This window comes from Stegastes partitus, unplaced genomic scaffold (genome assembly GCF_000690725.1).
Source record: "Stegastes partitus isolate 25-593 unplaced genomic scaffold, Stegastes_partitus-1.0.2 Scaffold1011, whole genome shotgun sequence".
In the NCBI taxonomy this organism is placed as follows: Eukaryota; Metazoa; Chordata; class Actinopteri; family Pomacentridae; genus Stegastes; species Stegastes partitus.
The window spans coordinates 32,486-52,871 of record NW_007578742.1 but is presented as its reverse complement, the minus strand read 5'-3'; the positions used below and the strand labels follow the sequence as shown (position 1 = coordinate 52,871).

The 20,386-nt window shown below is 43.0% G+C and overlaps 1 protein-coding gene across 1 annotated transcript in view; it reads left to right on the top strand.

Annotated features, from left to right (window-relative positions):
• Positions 1-208: 208 nt before the first annotated feature.
• LOC103367072 (uncharacterized) overlaps positions 209-20,386 on the top strand; it is a gene marked incomplete at its 3' end in the record, with an annotated part of 52,512 nt that continues 32,334 nt past the window's right edge. The window contains exon 1 of the mRNA XM_008294987.1: positions 209-678. Within this exon, the coding sequence (XP_008293209.1) occupies positions 430-678 (249 nt within the window). The remainder of the gene's footprint in view (positions 679-20,386) is intronic.

The following is a 20,386-nucleotide window of genomic DNA, read 5'->3' as shown; positions in this document are numbered from 1 at the left end:
TAAATGAGAGAAATCGTGCGCAACTCTCAGGCAAGTACCGTTGAAACTGAAAGGAAAGTGTTTGTGTGTGTGTGTGTGACAGAGAGAGAGAGAGGGAGAGGGAGAGCATTCCTGCACAGCTCCAGGGTGATGAGGAGGTTAAGCCAGCCCCTCTCCGCCGTACTCTCTCGGTTGCAGCCCACCAGTCCAGCTGCCTCCAGTCCCAGTCCCACTTCACGGCGCAGCTGAGCGCAGAACAGTCATGGGCTCATCCAAACTTTAACTTTCAGCTCTTCTTGCTCTCCTCCCCCTCGCCTCTCCCGCTGAGCTCCCCATGAAAAGCTCCATTTGCAGCCGAGGACGCATGGAGATCTAATTTTGCCCCCCCACTTTTCGGTCAGTCGGTCAAGTCTGTGGAGGCTATTGTTGTTTTGCTGCTTCCTCGGTTTCATGGTCCACTCATGCGTCGGGAATGCCATGGCCACTCCGAGCGCACAGCAGCAGCACCAGGATTATTTCAGATCGGTGAGCAGCGAGTCCACCACCTACATGATGGTCCCAGCCGGCGGGCCGAGCGGGACCGGGCGCAAGGAAGCGCCGTCCAAGATGTGGGTTGCGATGGTGGTGATAGTGGTGGTGGTGCTGCAGATTGCGTCCACCACGGGGCTCTTTGTCTACCTGAACATGTCCATATCACAGGTAAGGGCTGCTTTCTGCTCGTTTTGTGCTGTATTTTTGAAACACATGTGGTCCTTTGTGGGGAGTCTTTGGCTTTCTGTGAGAGCCTTAATGGAAAGGCTTCGTTGCGCATCGAACAATTAAAGGTTGAAATCACACATAGTGGCGCCAGAAACAATAAGTCACTGGTCGATTTGTGCGCAATGCTTGCTGAAGTCGGCTCAAACCAAAATGTGAGTCACTGTTCTGAAAATCACCGCAGAAAGTTTGGAGGGGACGCAGTGAAACTCGGTTTGGGGAGTAATTCATTTCTGGAAGTTCACCCCCGCAGTTTGACTCGTCAGGCGCTTTGGAAAACAGCTCTGCCCTGAGTGGACTTGTTAAACAATGCGATCCAAAATTTACAAGCAATCAAGGCTGAGCAGAGAATAAGCAGCGCGTGTGTCCAGCTGCGTTTATCAAAAGAAACGGGTTAACGTGCGTGCGTAAAAGGAACATGTTGGAGTCATTTGGGTCGGAAGAAAGTGGACTCAGGCTGTGGCGCAGGGCGCCTTTTAAGTGGGTTACAGATGTGTGCAGAGGTGAAATATTCAGGTCAGGGATCGAGGTGGACTGTCTCCTGGGGTTTGAGTTAATTCATTTTTTATCTCCTGAAATATTAACATGGATGTTAACAGAAGTGCAGCAGCTGTGAACATATAAAAACCAAACCATTTGTAATACTCCTGCAGTCATCTTTTCTTTTTGGCTTATCTGAGCAGCTTAGGTTTATTTTTTGGTTGCCTGCTCTGACAATCAGTTCGCTCTGCTTCTGTCCCCGCTGCGGGGAAAGTTATTTTTCCTGCTGCAAAGTTAAACGTGCTACTCAGAGAGACGTCAGTGAATCAGTGAGATGTTGATCATTGAGCCCCAGCAGGGAAAGGACATGATGACAAGTGAACTCATTACTGCCTTGTTACAGCTCAGCGTGGGGAGGCTCACAGGACCGGGGAGATAAGCTTATCAGGAAGATTGAGACTCATTGTTTGGAGTGTTCCCTATTACATACTGTATCTGTCCTCCTCCTGTTCATATTGTGGATTTGGTGTGGAGGAAAAGCAATCCGACTGATGAATTAGGACTTAAAGGCACAACGTGTTGATATGAGGTTTTACAAACGGTTTCTGACAGTCTTCAAGGGAAACGTATTGGTCTTTCCATAAATCTGCAGGGAATCCCAGCAAGAGGCCCATTTAGGCAGGCGTCAGCGCTGCACCGTGCGTCTCTGGACGGAGCAAATGATGTACAATTTATACGCTTTCACAGCGACTTTCCATTCAGAACATGTGTGACCCCATTCACAGCATTAGAACCACCTGCCGGATATTGTCTCTGAAGCATCGGGTCACGGACGCAGGACCTCTGGAGGTGTTTTACACCTGGATCTGAGCAGCAGATCCTTTTGAGTTCTGTGGGCCGTGGGGCCTCCGTGGATCTGGCTGTTCCAGTGCATCCTGTGGTCGGGTCGGGATCTGGGGAGTTTCGGAGGCTGGGTCGAGGGCTTTGTTATGTTTTCCTGGGCAGTTTTTGTGGCACGGCGCTCTGTCCCGCTGGGGAAGAGTGCTGCTGTTGGGGAGGCGGCTGGTTTCCCAACAGAATACTGCACTGTCATGATTTGAGCCACGTAGTTCAGCTCACCGGTCAGCGGGTTTAGCGGTTAGGCCAGCGTTTACATTGATGGGGTCAAATCTGTGGCTTTTTTTAAAGGAAAACAAATGCAATCAAATTAGCAACAAGTAGAAACAACAGTTCAGGTGTCTTTTGCTGTTTTTTGTCATTTCAAATCACGTCAGACACTCGAGCTTGTGTGTCTATGAAAGGCTCTGACAGACAGTTGTGGTTGTTTCTGGGCTGGAGTTGATCAAAACTTCATAAAAGGGGAAAAAAAAAAACAAGAATAGCTCAGGGAGGAGAGATTTAGGTCAAATATAGTCGCAATAATATGAAACGATTAAAAAAAATAGAGAAATTCACATTTTTTTCTTTACTAATTAAATGATTTGTGTCTATTAAAACTGTGTCCTGCACTTGTGGGCGTTCAGAGAAATAAATCAGTGGTTTATACGTGACAGACAGGGGATCAAAAGCTATTTTATATTTATTATATGTACACATGAGTCTCAAACAGCAGAGTAGCTGCAGAACTTGGATGACCTTTTTAAGGCAAAAACACCAGCCAGATATAAATGTAGCACAGGACACATGGTGTTCTATAAATGTAATAATCAGAACGTCTGTCTCAGGAGTACTCGAGCTATTTCATTTTTATTCAAATATTGAATCGTCTATTTGTTCCTTTTATGGCCTTCGAGGCAGGGGAGGAGGAGATCCACATCAATAAATATATCAGACTTGGACTGTGTCTGCCTCCAGCTGCTAAGAAAGCAACAACTGTGCCTCAGTACGTTGAAGCACCGTATTATGTCAACATCATTTACACTAACGATGAGATAACAAGTGGATTTAAAGGCACGTTAGCGGGCGAACGGCCTAATTTATAACCGATTAGACTGATTTCGATCTTTCTTTTTTTTGAACGTGTCAGAGGTAGCCTGCATGAGGAATAGCTCAGAGATGATATAGGACTGGGACCAAATGAAAAACAGGGAGCTGTGTATCTGCATGTCGGGGAATCCCCCGGTTCTCATGCGAAGGCCAGCTATTTTTAATCTGGAAACAGGCCTCTCTTTGAATCGCGCCGGAGTCACAGCCCATGCCTGGCCGGTTAAAACAAAAGATATGTGCAACAATGAGCACGGCACAAAGAGGAATTGTCCAGCGTTGCCTCAGAGCTGCAGCATTCACACACAAACAAACACACACATGTGAACGCAGACGCTCCAGGTCCAGCCAGCGTACGTCCTGCTGCATGAAGCACATGATGCAGACTCACTTTACACATAAATATGTTTTGACTACGTAGCACATCAGTGATTGTAACTGCAGGAATAAATCTGCTGGCTGAGAGTCGCATGCCAAAGAGCTGCTACGAACTCAACACGTACGTCAAGAGCTGGAAATGATTAATACATCCACAGAATAGATCATCAACAGTCAATTAGGAGGTTGTGATGGTTACTTTTCTGCTTTTTCTTACATTTTATACACAATAAGTGTTTGTCACAGCTCTGTTTGACACTTTTCTGTTGCCTAATCTCAAGTAAAAATAAGAAAAAGTCTTTTTAGCTTCACCTGCCTCCATAAAACACTTCACTACCGACGCTTAATCGGGTCAACAGATTGAAGGTTTTGATCCGACGCACCTGGTGGGCAAGAACCTAAAAGAAACCAATTGAACTTTTGAAATACAGCTAGACATCAGAAAAAGGTTTCTTGTCATTTAAAGTGATTTTTTTTCACACCAGGAAGTTTCTCTTTCATGGGTTAAACTAATTAATTTACTTCCTAACAACACTTGCATTTAAATCTTCTTCATCCCTGTGACTGAGGAGGGAAAATAAACGGTTTTATTATTATCCCTGTTTTCCAGGGAATTAGTTAGAAACTGAATGTCCACAGTTTGTGACTTGTTTGATCACATGAGCCTCCGGATCTTTATCAGAAACAGTATTTTACTTTATTTTAAACTATTAAAACTGGTTGGTGTCCTCAGTCACCCTGAACAAGAGAACACAGATTCTGTGTTTGTTTTTTTGTTTTTTCCAGCTTTGCATGTACACTGGTTGCATTCAGGCCCGTTTCACATGTGTGACCATCAGGAATCTTCGTGCCATTTGTGTTCATTTGTGTCGATTGTGGGGCGTTTCTGTGAAATGTGTGCTCGTGTGTGTGCACATTCCATTCCTCACACTTCACTGGTCCACTTTATTATTGTTTGGGTTCACTGATAGGCTCTGACTCACCCTTACATGCAACAATAACCCCGGTGTGTGTGTGTGTGTGTGTGTGTGTGTGGTCTGATTTACACAGGGAGGTTCTCACTTCATGTCTGTTGGAGTGTGTGTAGATGTGTGTTAGCTCAGCCAAAAAAAGCTGCAATTTTGGGGGTTTTTTTGTGCAGTTTCAGTGAATTGTTCCTCTGATTTACCTGCATTCTGAGCAGACAGTATTCAAGCATGGGGGGAAAAATGTCAGTTTTCTGTGTTAGTTATCAGGTGAATCCGATGAGCGGTCCCAGTCCTCTGACGTTCCTGTATGTACATTTCAACAGCTAGAAGCGCTGCAGGAACGATGCCCATTTCTGTTACGTTTCTTAAAAGGAACGGCTGAGTTTACAAGTTTTGTGGTGTTTTCAGCACGGAAAAGCGCTCACAGTGCCAAGAATGGACGAGCCGCTCCAGATCCATGCAGAGGTGTGAAGATCAGCTCGTTAACTGATTGTATTCACTTTTAATAAATCGCAGCTCTAGAAAAGCGATGATGCTTTTCTGTCCTACGAGACGCTCAACTGAACGCTGTTGGGGTTTGGACTGACGGCGAGACAAAACCCGAGATTTAAAGACGTCACCTTGAGACGAGATCGTTAGCCGGGTTCTAGGCGGCGTTACAGATGGCAATAATAAACTGAATAATAAACAGAATAGGAGAAGGAGAAAACAAAGTCAAGTTGTTTGCAAACCGCTAGAAACCTCAAAGAAGAAGAAACAAACCAAAGTTTGGCCCTCAATGAGAAATAAAGTCCTCAGGAATTGTTTACAATCGGGAAAAAAATAGTAATTATTTTGTCATGTCAGCTGGTAGTGACCACGTTTCATGCCAGAGACAAAGACAACAAAAGAAGCCAAAACAGCTGATCGGTCATGAAGTTAAATGTTTTCTACATCAGAATTTATTTGAAAAAGGTGTTTCCATCCTCCATGAAGGGAATATGTTCTTTTTGAAAACCCAAAGTGTTCTTGAGCAATTGGTTATGGGTTTTTTTCATTTTTTAGTTTAGTTATTTTGCAAATTGGGCATTAAAATACGTTACGGGAAATGGCCTCAGTGTTTCTCCTTCTATTATATTGTAAGTCTTTTTGGATAAACGCCTCATTCATCAAGGTAACGAGGTTCTAAGAGCAAAAAAGCAGCTGGACTTCCTCAGTTTAGCTCCTCAGTTCCAACTTTTTGAGGTAAAACATCTTCAAGAACCAAAAGCGAGAAGCTTTTTTCTGAAGCTCTTTTTTTTGTTTAATTTTACAGACTGACAGTCAGACTAATATTGGGGTTATTTGAGCTTTAAATGTTGAACTTGATTGTCCAGACTCAAACACAGTCTTGCTCCATATTTCACCGTCAGATCACGATAAAACGCCGTAATGTGGCATCTCTAAAATCTGCATTTTTATTTTTTTATTTTTTGGGACACATTATCTGTTATTTGACAGCAAAAGTAGAAAAATGTGTGTTAACCCAACGAGAATGGAAACATGTGTGTGAGTGGTGTGTGTGTGCCGAGGGACTGGACACGCAACACGTGCGCTTTACGGCGAGTTTGGTGTTATTGGGTGGGAGAGACGTTTAGCCAACTTCAGCCACACACAGGTGGACACACATCGTTCATTACTAGCCAGCTTTTTCTTTTGAGTAAAATTAAATCCATCACTGCAAATATTTAGATTTAATACAAAGCTATTAATAACTAACCCCCCTGCACCAGCCTCCACTGCCAAAATACACAACTCTGCCCCCTCGGCTCTCTCGCCCTCCCTCCGTCCTCTTACCTCCCGCCCCCCTGCAGCCTCTGTGTTATGCTTTAGGTCCACATCGGAGAATCGAGTTACAGTCAGTTTTAGGGCTCAAGGGTGGGACGAATTTTTCAGGACTGACACATGCAGTTTTTTTTTGTTTTTTTCTTTCTCCCTTTTATGAGTTTAGAAGTTAAGTGACTCCCTGGCAATGGATATGTGTGTGTGTGTGTGTGTGTGTGTGAGCTCTATGCATCTAAACAGGCCTTGGGCACAGCTCCAGAGTTACGTAAGGTGTTTATACGGGTGTGAAACACATGAAGAACAAGGGAACGAGAAAACAAAGAGGCTTAAATTTACATGTAGATGATTAGCGAAGGACGGCCTTTGGCTTCGTTTTCGGCCTCATGTTCTCGTGGCTTAAATTGAAGCGACGGGGCCAAAGTGACGTCAGTTAAATGATCTCTTCAAATTTCTGAGTCACAGAAGAAGTCGGCTGTAGTGCGCAAACAATTCTGGCCTTTTGAGTTTTCGGTTATTGAAACACGACAAACAGATACAGCGCGTGGCATTTCAGCTCCAACAGACGAAGCTTTTTTTTTGCTAACACACATGTTTTGGGAGACCGGTGAAGACACTTCCATCTATGCAGCGCTGTTTTCATGGCCAGATCATTTGGACGAGGATGAAAAGGAAAGCAGGGATCACAGGAAAAAGAGAGGAAAGAGGAGAGAGGGGTGTAAGAGGAGAAAGTGGCCCCGAGAGTTGAAAGAGAGCAGTGACAGAGGAGGACGATGGTTTGACTTGAAAAGTTTTAACCCAACGTAGAAACAAGACGAGGAGTCTCTGAGACCGAAATCCCAAATACAAAGGCACAAGACACATCTGGATTAGTTTAGCTGTGTGTGCACTGTGGAATATTTTTATATAATATCTCGGGTTGGAATATTTGAATGTGGATTTATTTTCTCAGATAACCATAATTCATAGGCAAGTTTTAAATTCAGAGGTTGACGTTTAGCGTAGCACAGAGTGGAAACCATGTGTTGTTTTTACCTTTCAGTCACTGAACAGATGCTTTCGAGGTGCTAGATGTTTGCATTTCTCACCACTGGATGCAACCAGGCCAGCAGGCTTTATGCTAAGCTAAGCTAAGCTGGAAGTCACGTCCTATTTACAGTACAGACAATATTTATTACCTTATTATGATCCTAAACAGACCAATAATTATGCTTTAACGTTACAGAACTCAGAAATCAGGCTACTTGCAGCTTTTTGGCAAAATATCTTAAAAGACTTTGAAGCCAGCGGAACAAATAAGGCCCTAAATAATAACAGTTATTCCATTAATGAATCAAACACGCCATGTTTTCTCATCACGAAAGAAATGCGAACAAACGTCTCTGCAGTCCCGTAAATCACGAAACCCCGGAGTGTACATAAGGAAGGCGAGAAGCTCAAAGGACGAGAGGGTAGAGCTGCAGCAGACGGAAAGATCATTCACACAACAGGACAGGATTCTGCCGCTATACATTATGTCGTGTGATTGTGTGCAGATAGACGGACCCACCAGCACCACCACACACACTCGGCCTTGGTGCAGCAGGACGGCACGTGAAAACAGGATATTTGTGTTCCCACGTTGGAATGCTCATTAGGACGTGGCTCCAGCTGTGTGTGTGTGTGTGTGTGTGTGTGTGTGCCAACAGCTGGTGCAGAGCTGTGCGTTATCTCTGTGTTTGCTCAGTCAACACGGCTATAAAGCGCTGATAAATGCCGCTCATGAGATCCGAGGGAGCTCCCAACATGCTGCATCTGTGCTGCTCAACGTCTGTACACATGATAGGGATGTTTACGGTCCATATTAGTAATCTATACGGGATCTGATCATAATCGTCGCTGCCTGATCCAGTTCATGAAAGCTTATATCGATCTACAGTTGTCCTCAAATGTATTCATACCCTCCCATTAAAGAGCCAATCACTGCCATCAGGTGTTTCCTGTAACTCTCAGTCAGACTCCTGCACCTGTTGACAGGTGTTCTGATTTCACTGCTCATCAGCAAAGTGCTCTAATGTGTCCAGGACAGTTTTGTTTGTTTGTTTTTTCAATTATTCTTTTCAACCACTATTCAAAAGTAACGTGTTATTTCACTAAATTATAATTTAGCAAAATTTTTATTTATTATTACTTTTTTCAGTTTCTAGTTATTTGAGTGACTAATGTGATTTTTTTCTTTTCTTTAATGGAAGAGTATAAATAAATATAATAAATTTGAGGACGACTGTATTCATGCATTGCATTCAGATGCAGCGAGCAATTTGTCTCATTTTGTCCAACGGAAACATATTTATTTTACAACGAAAAAACAAAAAAACCATCGACACACACTTGTTTCAGCTCAAGTCAAAAAGAAAAGCAAAAAGCCCTTCTGTCCCGTAGTATTCAACCAGAGCTTCTCATAGTCTGTGTTTATTAAATTATACAAACCTTGTACTGGACCCTGTGTCTGGGTTTCAAATACGACAATCAGTCAGAGCATAATTGGTCAGTTGAGGTAGATAACGAGCTCCAGACACTATTTTGTAACTGGTGGTGCTACGAGGAAACAGATGGGCATCAGTGTAATGATTATAAATTGGAGGATGGAGGTGCACCTCTGCGCTGACCTCCTACAGCCAAACCTTCCTCCTCTCGTCTATCCATCTTCCCTCATTTCCGATCTCCACTCTAAGTGTCCATATGTCTCCCATCATAGATGGTAACCGAACCCTTCCCGTGCTTCTGATCCATGTATCATATCAAAAGGGGGAGACGGAAAAGAAACTGCTTTCCCCTGTTGGAACGTGTACAGTCGAGTCTCAGCTACGCTTCGGCGCTTGTGGGGGGCGAGAGAACAAAAAGGGGCGAAATGGAAAAAGGGAAACAATGCTTTGGTTTGGTTGGTCTACACGTGGTTGTACTTGGTAATGCTTCTCGGGTTTTTGAAGGCCGAAAGAAATTTAGAAATGATTTTACTTTCAAATGGATCCATCTTCTTGCCAGAAATGTGCAGTTTGCATGGAAAAGCAAAAACCATGACAGGACCTTCAGGCAAGGCTCTTAAAAATCTTTCAGGTTGAGAAACTCTACAGGGGAGGTTTTGATCAATCGCAAAAGCATCAAACATGTGCAATTTCAGGATTTCGGTGTGTCCCATAAAACCAGGAATGCTTAAATGCAGCATTCCGATCAAGGAAGAAGGGTCTGGAAATGAGGACGAATAGGTGTTAAAACAATCATTAGTTGCAGCTGTAGTCAGCAGGCAGCTAAACGTCGGGTTCAACATGGAAACTAAACTTTGTAATGACTGTTTAACCCCTATTGGTTCGTCATGTGAGCACAGGGAGTCATAGGCCGTGTTCCCATCACTTGTTTGCTCCCACATCTTGAAGTATTGGATTAATAAACTTCACAGAAACGGCAGAATTCGAAAAAACTTCACAAATTTAGCAAAAAAATGTTTATGTGGTCGCCAAATGTGGTTTTTAACTTTTTCAAGACAAACTGTTCCCACTGCGTTCGCCTCCGGAAAGTATGAAAAACGTTTGATACCAGCTGATATTAAAAAATAATCACTTCCTCAACTGGAAACAATTAGTAAAGATTTCTCTCTTGTACGTGTCCAAAGCTCAGTTTGTTTGTTCTTCTTCATCGAGGTCTTTTAGCAGCTGACGGTAATTCTGTTTTTTACAGCGATGCAGGTTGTAGTCTAACCGCCATCTTCTTGTTCATTCATGATGGAAACAACCCTAATTTGCGTTTTCTTTTTTAGCAACATTTCAAACGTTAGCTTCAAATTCGCTCGGCAGTTACACCGAAACATGGTTGTGTTATAAAATGATTATGTTGTTGCTTAGGTCTGCACTTACGCAGCACCTTTGCACCTGAATTGCAAAGTAGTGGACATGTGGCTCTAACATATGAGCCATCAAACAGAGATTGTTCTGTAGTGTGCATCATAAAGTGCTGACTTTTTTGCAGGCGTATTGACTTAAAGTGAGAATCAAGCCTATTCTGCGTAGTGGAAATGATGGCTTGAGAGTGTGCGTTACCTGATAAGGCGGCGGTTGATTGGATGGAAAGTTCTTGGCCGGTTCAGCGTGATCTAACCCTGGGAATGGGCCGACATCTCTGTCCTGGCACAAGGAGGAGAGCTTGTTAGCGTCAGCCGAAAGTCTGTCTACTGCAGGGCTTTCCTCCCTCTGATAACAGCCTTTCCACTCAGTAATAAGACCTACCTGTCCCTCTGTCAGCTCTCATTTCTGTACCAATTAAACAGCCGCTGAACTCCTTTCCTCCCTTAACCCTGGCGCTGACCGTCCCTTTGTCTCTCTCTGATGTCTCATTGACTGTAAAGAGCTGTTTTGGCTTTTAACGAGAGCCCATCGTAACCCATAATCATTGCCTTTGTAGATCCACAAAAAAAACACAATCACAGATGTTCCACTTCTTGGGCTCCGGACTGAAGCAAGTTTCTGGCTTCATGTTTCATAAAATATCACTGCCTCATTAGAAGCTTGTAAGGTTCTTGGACACGTGAGAACACAGGTCACCCGTGAATCAGTGACTCAGCCGCTGAGCACAGATTTGGCTTTGTGTGCAGCTGCCGAATGGAAAAAAAAACCTTAATAAGAAAAGCTCTGGGAAAGGAGGTGAAATTATGAACCTGTCAGGCAGTCGGTCAAAGCTTCCCCTCGGCCTCTGACTTCTAAATAATGCTGTCATTTTTGGTATTACTCATTTCGGTCTGGTAAAAATTGGAGGCGAGCGAGGTTAAGAAAGCAGATACTGGCTCGGTTGCTTTTCGGCTCTTGAGGAAATTAGACTTTGGTTGAACACGTCACCCAACCGATGCTAGATCGACTTGAACATGAGAAGTCAAGGCATCAACGTTCGTTCCTTGGCTTGGATGGGAAATGATTGGAATTCATTGTTTGAAGTGACTCGCTTGACTTCACTTTGAGCACCTAAATCAAATACAGCGATCAGACTTTCCAGAGACATGGACAGAAATAGCTGTATGGATATGTTAACCTTCTGTAGATGAGATAATAATCTCCCGTGAATATTATGAAAACATGTGCCCAATCTAGGATGGGGGCTTCCAAAATATTATGAACAGGGAGGAACAGCCAAGACATCTCTAGATTGTAGCTGACAGTGGTTTGAAAGGATTAAAGGGCTGCTTTTAAATTGAAGTCACAAAGAGCCAATACAATGCGGCTGTTTTCAGTTTCCTTATATTTCATTATTTTTGTCCCGACAGTTTAGAGTTTCAACCGTAGAAAGACAAAAACGGTCGTTCCTTAAAAGTCCACTTGAGGCTGGATCCAAAAGCGAGTCACTCCTCATAGAAACTAACGATGAAATGTCCAGTTTTACAGCAGAAATAAACATGTTTAGGTTTCTAAGTTATACAGCTCATCTGTTAAATTCAAGACATTTTAGGGAACATTTTGTCCTGATAGCCCTCAAGAAGCATGAGGGCTATCAGGATAAAATGTTTAAAGAGCTGGACACATGAAAGTTTTTCTTGATGATATCTCTAAATGAAAAGTCCAGTATTTGGACAACACAGTGGTGCTCGGGCTAGAGTTAGGGGTTTCCCAATGTCTGGACAAAATTTTACAGCATCAATTGGTTGTTAAGATGTTTCAGTCTGGACCAAAAGTTTATTCACCATCTCCTACAGGAAGAAGATTAAAAAAAACAAAGGTCTAAAATGACTAACAGGGCTTTTCACTGGATGGTTAATACACCAATGTGAGACCTTACTTCTTCATCTCAACCACAACCTTAACCTTCTCGTTACAGGTAAGAGTGGGAATAACTTCCTTGTCTCGCTTTCGCTTCTCAGAAAGGTATTAGACATCATGATAGCGGCCAAGAATTCCACCAGTGTGGATCGCAAACCGGTTCTCCGGCTTTAAGAGTTGTCGTAAAATGTGGCAAAGCTGGCGAGCCATGCAACAGCTCTGGATTCACCAAACATGGCTGAATTGAACCAAGTCACGACTGAAATGAGCAACACGTTGCCAATAAAACCCTGCAGTAAACATCCTCTTCTGAACTCTTCCCTTCTCTAATGGATGCTAAAGCAAACATGGTGCACACTGAATCATCCATTTCCTGAGTTTAACTTTGTGTTCTGCATTGTTTGATTTGCCACAACGCCAGTGAGCTCGTCGAATCGCAGCATTTCTGCTCCGTCAGATTCCTTGTGCCTGTTTGCATGCGGCCATCACTGCCCTCGTGATCCGTCACAGTGGCAACGACAGCGCATGATAACCTTTGACTCTGCAAGCAGGCAAATAACGCAGCTTTAATTAGTTCACACCTGGTTGTTTTGAGTTCTTCTGCTGTATTGACGTGTCTCGTAAATGTTTCAACCGCTGCAGGCTGCAGGGGAGCGTCTCAAGGACAGAGTGTCAAGGTTGAATCAAACCGTCAATCATTCTCAAAGCCAAAGAAACTCCACACGCCGTTAAAGAACAGCCACTGCTCAAATAAATCATTCCACAGATGCCAGGATATCTAATAATTCAACCTCTTGCATTTGTCAAGAAAGGAAGGAACGAAAAGGAGCGACATTTCCTCTCAAAGTGGTGTGTCAGTGTGCATTCGAGGTTTAATGTCTTAGCGGACAAAGTGTTTTGTGGACAGAAAATGTGTCATTTTAAGAGAATAGCTGTTGGAGTGCACGCCACATGGGCGGAAGCGCTTTCTTTCCCATCTCTCTGCTCCGCATCCAGCAATGGTGACAATGACCTCCATAAAATCACGTCCCTTTGCCACCCAAGGACTATATTTCTGGCCTCGTTGTTAAGAAAAAAACACGGTTCCGATAAACACCCACAGCAGAGGTTGTGTAACATCTCCCCAGCGAGGCCATATGGACCTTATATCAGAATCAGAGGGAGTCTGTATCATCTTACTGTCAAGTCTTTCCCCGAGGTTTCTTGACGCACATTACAATACGAGGAGAAGTGCTCTGTCTGGTCAGTTTTACATCATTTCAGATTACATTACTCTGACACATCGACTTCCACAAACCATACCCCGAACTCAAAACATAAGAGAGGCCAGTCTGAACAGTGTGACAAACAGATTAACACATGAATAACACAAGAAGACAATGCAGAGGATGTGCACCGTCCGTCCAAGGAGTGGTGTCTTTCATGTGACGGAGCAGACGGAGAATTCCCAGAAGTCAGCAGTGTGTTTATTGTGGCGGCGGGTGACAATAGCAGCTGCACGTGTCAGAGCAGCAGCTACATCGACATACAAACACACAGGATTCACATCACTGCTGTCAGGAACTCATAAATGAGTTTAAATACATGTCAATGCACTGGTCAGCATTCAGCATTTTTAACTCCCCTCCTTGTCCAGACTTCTAACAACAACCTGCACAAACAATCCCAACCCTTATCTCAAAAATAACCTTTCCAGCCACTCAGACAGCCCACTTTCCTTGTTTTTTCATTCTTGTGGGGACGTCTGGACCCCACCAGAGAAAACAGAGATCAGCTAGAAAATGTGCCAGCGCAGTAACACTTGCACAGGCCCCGGTCGACTCACACTTGCTCACCGTCGCCACACAAAAACACATTTACATAACACACTTGGCCACCCATGCTGGACTCGCCCACCCACATGCATCTGAAGGACCCCACAGCAGCTCACTGACCTGCACCGGTGAAGCATCTGCCTGTAATCGGCTCTATTGTTTACACTTCTATGCTTCTCTTCACTGTAATTCTCCCAAATGTGATTCATGATTTATTCGTCCAGTCGTTGGAAACATATTCTTGAATTCAGTCCTAACTACACAGAGCAGACAGGTTTAGAGGAAAAAGCTGAACGCGGTTGTTTAACCAGTCAGAACTACAGTTAAATAATTAAAGGTTACTTTGGGTAAAAGAGTTCACCTGGGCTTTAGATCATCTGCAGCTGTTTGACTGATGCAGATTGGCCGTGACGCTACAACTATTACACCCATTTCCAATTGCTCGTTGCGCACAATTTGGGCCGGGCGTAGAGGTCCAGACGTCCATACCGATCATGTCAGAGAGTGACCAGCGGTTCCACACGGACAGAAAAATTGCAGCCTTATTGCGTATAAACTCAGAGAAAACAGCCAACTGGTAATTGTGACCTCTGGTATCCCAGAATCCCCGGCGTTCGCTGTTCGCAATGCACAGGTGTTCATCAGTGACTGGTAACTGAACTGGACTTAGATATGAGATTCTTTAGCTGATTTAAATACAGAAAAACAGTCAAATTTTACAGTTAAAGCTGTAAAATGGCAAATTACCATGTGTATAAATACAGATTTCTAATGTGGACATTATTTAAAGTGTTGGCCTGTTTTTTATGTTTTGCAGTCAGCATGAAAGTATTTATTTATTTTCAGTGATTTTAGCAGATATCTGTTGTTTAACTACAGGAAAACAGTTTTTAAAACCATTTTTCAATTCTTAATATCATGGAAATATTTTTTCTTGCAAATATCTGTAAAATATTTGCATTTTTTTCCTGATTTAAATACAGTAAATTTAAAAAAAAGTTAAAGTTTTTGGTCATATGTAAGAACTAAATGAGTAATTGTAAAAATGCTGATTTCTAATGGATTCAATTTTAATTTTACATTTACAGTTTTGGCCTGTTTTTAACAGCTGACAAGTAGAACTCCTTTTTTTCTGTGATTTATTTTCTGTAAATTAACAAACAGGTATAATCCATTTAAAAACACAGATGAACTAAATCATTTTAAACTGTATGGTGTTCGTTAAAAACAACCAGAAGTAAACAGACGGCAGACAGATTAATTATTAACCTGATTCACTTTGGCCAGTTGTTTGTTTTAGACACCACATCGTAAACGTCAGTTTACTGGTTTGTCGTTATTCGAACTCAATAAGCTCAGAAATGATTGACTCTAATAAACTCAGTCAGTTTTGCTTTCCGTGAATCCTATTTCTGGACTTGGATCATCAGCATAACTCGAAATCCAGCCTCTGAACACGCCTTTCATCTCAATCACGTGAACTCAGTTGCCTCAAGCTTTTCTCTTGTTGTGCCTTCACAGGTGACTGAGACAAACTGGAAAGTCCTGACCTCTCCTCTCCAATATGACGAGAAGCAGAAACTTAACCCTTGTAACCAAAGCGAACGTTTCTTGCTTTATCGATGCCGCTAACTTCGATAGCGCGACTCACAAACCCATTAACTCACAATAAAACCCCGCGGCGCCCACGCAGTCTGCACCTTTATCGCGACTCATCTTAACAGCTCCTTCTCCCTAAACAGTCGCATTCTCAATTGTTTAAGCAACAAGGAAGTTAAGAAGAAAGAAATAAAGAGCCAGACTATCAGCAGGCAGGCAGGTCCGCCCTGCTTTTGTATGTCTATAAACTTTATTTAAGCTGGAGGGAATCCAAAGCAGCAAAACTGACAAAGAAAGGTCAGAGTTGCACACGCAAAAGCTGGGAGTGGTATTCTGCTGTCTCGCTGTGGTGCCGTGCACGAGAAGTGTTCAGAGCAGGCGTATGCGTGCACACAATCACGCACGCACAAAACACAAAGATCGATGCGTGAATTTGCATCCTGGCTGGCAGGTCAATGAGTTACCTGCAGAGGCTTCCAACACACAAACTTGTCGGGCTCCTCGCAGCATTCCTAACGACAAAGGCAAGCCGAGGAGATCGCACACAAACACATTCAGACACACGAGGACATAAAGGAAGCAAATGGCTACTCTCTGGGTTGACTTTCAGTTGAATTGGTTTGATAAAAAAAAGAGGCATGTGCAGACCATATGTAGAGCGTTCATGTCTATTTTGTAGAACAATTACCGCCCCGAGCTCATTATCAAATACTTTCAAATGTGTATCCAGACTGTTTACAATGATTTGACACTTCAAACAGAACTTTGATTTGGTAATGGGAGATGGACTTGTTGTTTTTTTTTATATATATTTATGATCCATCCTGGCTGCGATTCATGACTGTGGCTGTAACATCTGTTGCTCAATGTAATTTGTGCAGACAGAACAATTCAGACGATATTTTTTTTTAAATTAGACTAGGTGAAGGCTGTCATAACTTGTTTGTTGTGTTTTGTAAAAGCACATCTTCATATGTGGGAAACGATTCAGCTCCTAAGTGGTTTTAGATGCAACTGGATATCCCGTTTAATGCATGCATATCTCACCACCGGCAAGTTGCAGCAAGTCGCCCAGCGAGGGCTCCGGCTCATGCCAAAGCTGCAACAGCTGTTTAAATGTGCACCGCTTGTTTGAATGTGGTGATTTATGTGGACTTGTGTGCGCTGTGCTGCATGTGAGGCGCTCATGTGACGTGCGTCTGTGTGCACTTTTAATGTCTTTTAAGTCTCACGATTAATCACACAGAGATAAGTTCTTGTTCTGTGATTTTGCACAGTGATTCAAATCAAGATTTCTCAAGAAAGACATCCTTCATCGTCGCAAAATTACCCTGAAAGCTGCAATCAGAGCGGCTTTCTGTGTCGAAGCTGTTGGCTAAATGCACACCCATTAAAGTGAAAAGAGCAGAAATCCGACTTCAAAGTGGCCCGATTTAGAGGCTGAGCTCATAGCGCGAGGAATGACGTTGTTAATCAGCCAGTTTATGGAAACATCATGAAACTTAAATGCAATGATGGACCCTCAGCTAGAACCCTACTCTTGCCTTTCCCCACACGAGTGAAAGTGTGCAGAGCAGTGACTCCACAAAGTGCTTCAGAGAAAGTTTATGAATGCCACATAAAATGGGCCGTGAAATCTCAATGTTTCTCTGTCGCACTGCATGACTCAGGATCATGTTTTTGAACGGTTTCACTTTTTTATTCACCTCATCAGAAGGCAGTTTTTAAAAGTACGCTCCTGGCCTTGACAAAACCAACTCATTTCTTTATTTTTTCTTTAAACACACCTGCTGCTGCTGTCTGGGGAAATTTACAAAGACCAAACATACATTCCTCGATGAGTGGCATTTCAAGGAAATAACAAGACAAGACTGAGAACGGGAAGAGGAGCTCTGGTGGTTTTTAATCACATCTCGGCTGGTGTTGGGACTGTGTGTTTTGTGATGAACCGTAACGTGAGGATAAATCTGTTTATTCACACGCTCATATTTATGCAACTACTTAAATCAAGACAACAGATTTAAAGTCCAAAGTCAGGAGCAGTTGGGACCAAAAGCACACAATATTAAGCATCAATGACCAACCTGCGTGTAGTAAAGATCAGCATGTTTTCATGTTGTTTCTGATAAATAAAACTGCCTACTTGGGTAAATGGATGCCTGCTTAAAAACATACTTCTTCCGTCTCAGATCTCACTTTTGCCACCGGTGCCTTTCTTTTGCCTCGACCTAGAACCTCTTCAGGGGCACCAAAACATTTTTCATTTAATAACCTCATTTAAAATGTCTATCTGTGTCCTTGACTCTCCAGCTTCGTTGCACTGCTGAAGTAAACCGATGCTGGCATGTGAGGCAAGGCCAGAACTCATGTGGTTGCATGAATCCATGTTAAAAACACTGGTTTCTGTTCCCCAATCCTCTAATGATTGTGTCTTTGGCTCAGGTTTTCAAAATACTCCCCTGGAAGCTGTTATGTATGTGTGCTGGGCTCTGGCAGGCCTCCTGTGGGGGAGTGTCTGTCTTTTCACTGCAGACAAAAACTTGGCCCGCGCCGCTGGGTGAGGTAGAAACCCGCAGTTTATCCACTGGTAATCAGAATGGTCTTTATTTTTTTCCTCGTAAATACCTCAGCGTACGGTTGGAAATCAAAAGCCGCTCAGTGAGAAGTGCCTGCTCTGATTTCTCTTTGACGTGATGGATTGCTGTGAAGGCTGCAGGTCATTAAACGTATAACGGGGATGAATCGGACAGCTTTAACAAATAAATCAGTGTCGGCACCACCCTGGCCGTCCGCCAGATACTGAAAGGATGATAAAGTGGCGAAAACACACACACACAGGCTGCACACAAACCTGCAGACACACACATTTAACTAAAGACCAAATCATGGACACACACACACACACACACTTAAAAGGAAAGCACGTAAACACACGCAGGCGTCAGCCAATAAAAACATAAAGTGACTCGTTCTCACCCGTGCTCACACAACGCATACAATTACCAGGAGCTTGTACTCTCATGCAGACTTATGGCTCTCCTGGTGAAGTTAACTACATGCGCTGCAGGTCTAAATGATCGCTGCGTGCCAGTTTATAAAATGGAAAGCAAGAGCAAAAGTCTGAGTGCACCCGGAGACCCAAACTGATTTGCTAAAGTCTCACCTTAACAGTCAAATAAACGCTGCTTGAGTGCAAAGTTCATTTATTAACAGCACACCAACCTCACAGTAAATACCGAGCACCAGCATTTATGGCGATATAGACTCTCTCTGGATTAGTTCAGCATGTATTTTTCACTGGGTCTCATTATCCCAAACTACATAAATGCCAATCACAGTGTTAAAAGCAACAAGATGTGACTGTTTTTAAAGCAGCAACACCCTTTATAGGTGTTGGTTGGTTAGCAGGGTTTTATTCCTACATGCTTTTTAGGAGTTAATCAAGGATTAATAATTGATAATCAGACTCTGTGTTGTCTGTTATTCATTTGCTTTGCCCTTGTGTTTTGTTCCATTATCCAATCAGTCGTGATAAATCTTAAGACGACAACAAACTGTTCAGTGACCTTAATCTCCGTTTTTTTTTCTTGTTTGGTTTTTATCTAGTTAGCTAGCTTTGTAGGAAGATGAAATCTCCATCTAAAACGGGGCCTTTTCGTTAACAAGCAGAGCACCAGAAGTACTTCAGTCGCTGAACGACGCTGTTTCGGAGGTCTGGAACGAGGCAACGCGAGGACTCACATCAAAGATGTTTGAAAGTATCCATGCATAAGTCGAGTATCTGCTTCGAGTATATCGTCATTAAAAACACCAGCAAAATGTGCAAACACGGCTGGTCTATGTACTTGTCAGAGATAAAAATCAAAACCCGACATTTGTCATTTCGCAATGGAAAAAACCTGAACAGCAAATATGAGACAGAGCAGATTTGAACAAAAACAAGTCAAAACAAATAGATATCGAGCTGCTTTAAAAAAAGACATGCACGGATCTGAAGTCAAACGTGACAGAGCTCCAGAGCTACCACAGAGCACAGCCGTCTTTTGTCTTGCACAGTCAACAAACCCCGATCAGAGGACCTCAGACTCCTGCTGCTATTATCGCAGTGCGGCCTCTAATGCAGCCCGTCGCCTGCCCGTGCAAATCTCCACATGTAATCACAGCAATCTGGAGCTGGATTCTGAATTTGACAGGAGGCCAGTGTGAAAACAAAACAAAAAAAAAGGTGTTTCGTAAGACTTCCTGGTTGACTCGGTCAGAAGCTTGTCAGCAGCACTTCTCGTCAGACGAGGAAAAGGGAATTACAGCTGCTGTGATTACAGGCAGGAGGAAACAAACACAAGTAGAATCATCTCCATCTCAGCTGTGGACTCGATCTGCAGGTTTAGCAACTTTCCTCAGCACGGGAGCAACTATTTACAATACTGGCTTGGTTTTTACTGTGTATATATATATTCTCTAAAAACAGAATTATTTTACAGATTTTTTACTGTTTTTTTTAAATCATATTTATCACTTTTTCCTCACCCTGTTTGTTCTGCGATTGCGACTTCCAGTATTCAAGCAGGTGCATCTTCATGTACTTCATGGATTCAGTTGCAAAGCCAAACACCACAGCACGCATTTTCGTTTTGAGTCAAGCGAATTGGTAACTCGGAGGAGACAGTTTGTGCAGCAAAGAGAAGACGTCAAAGGCGCTAAAGCCACTAATCCTGAACTAACATAGGCAATAAATGAACAGAAAAAGATAAAATTTCAGTTTGAGAAGCTCGATGAAGCCATTTTTAATTTATGGTAGTATTATAAATAATATTGTAGCGTCTTAACTTTATGAGAGATCCCTTCGGCTCTG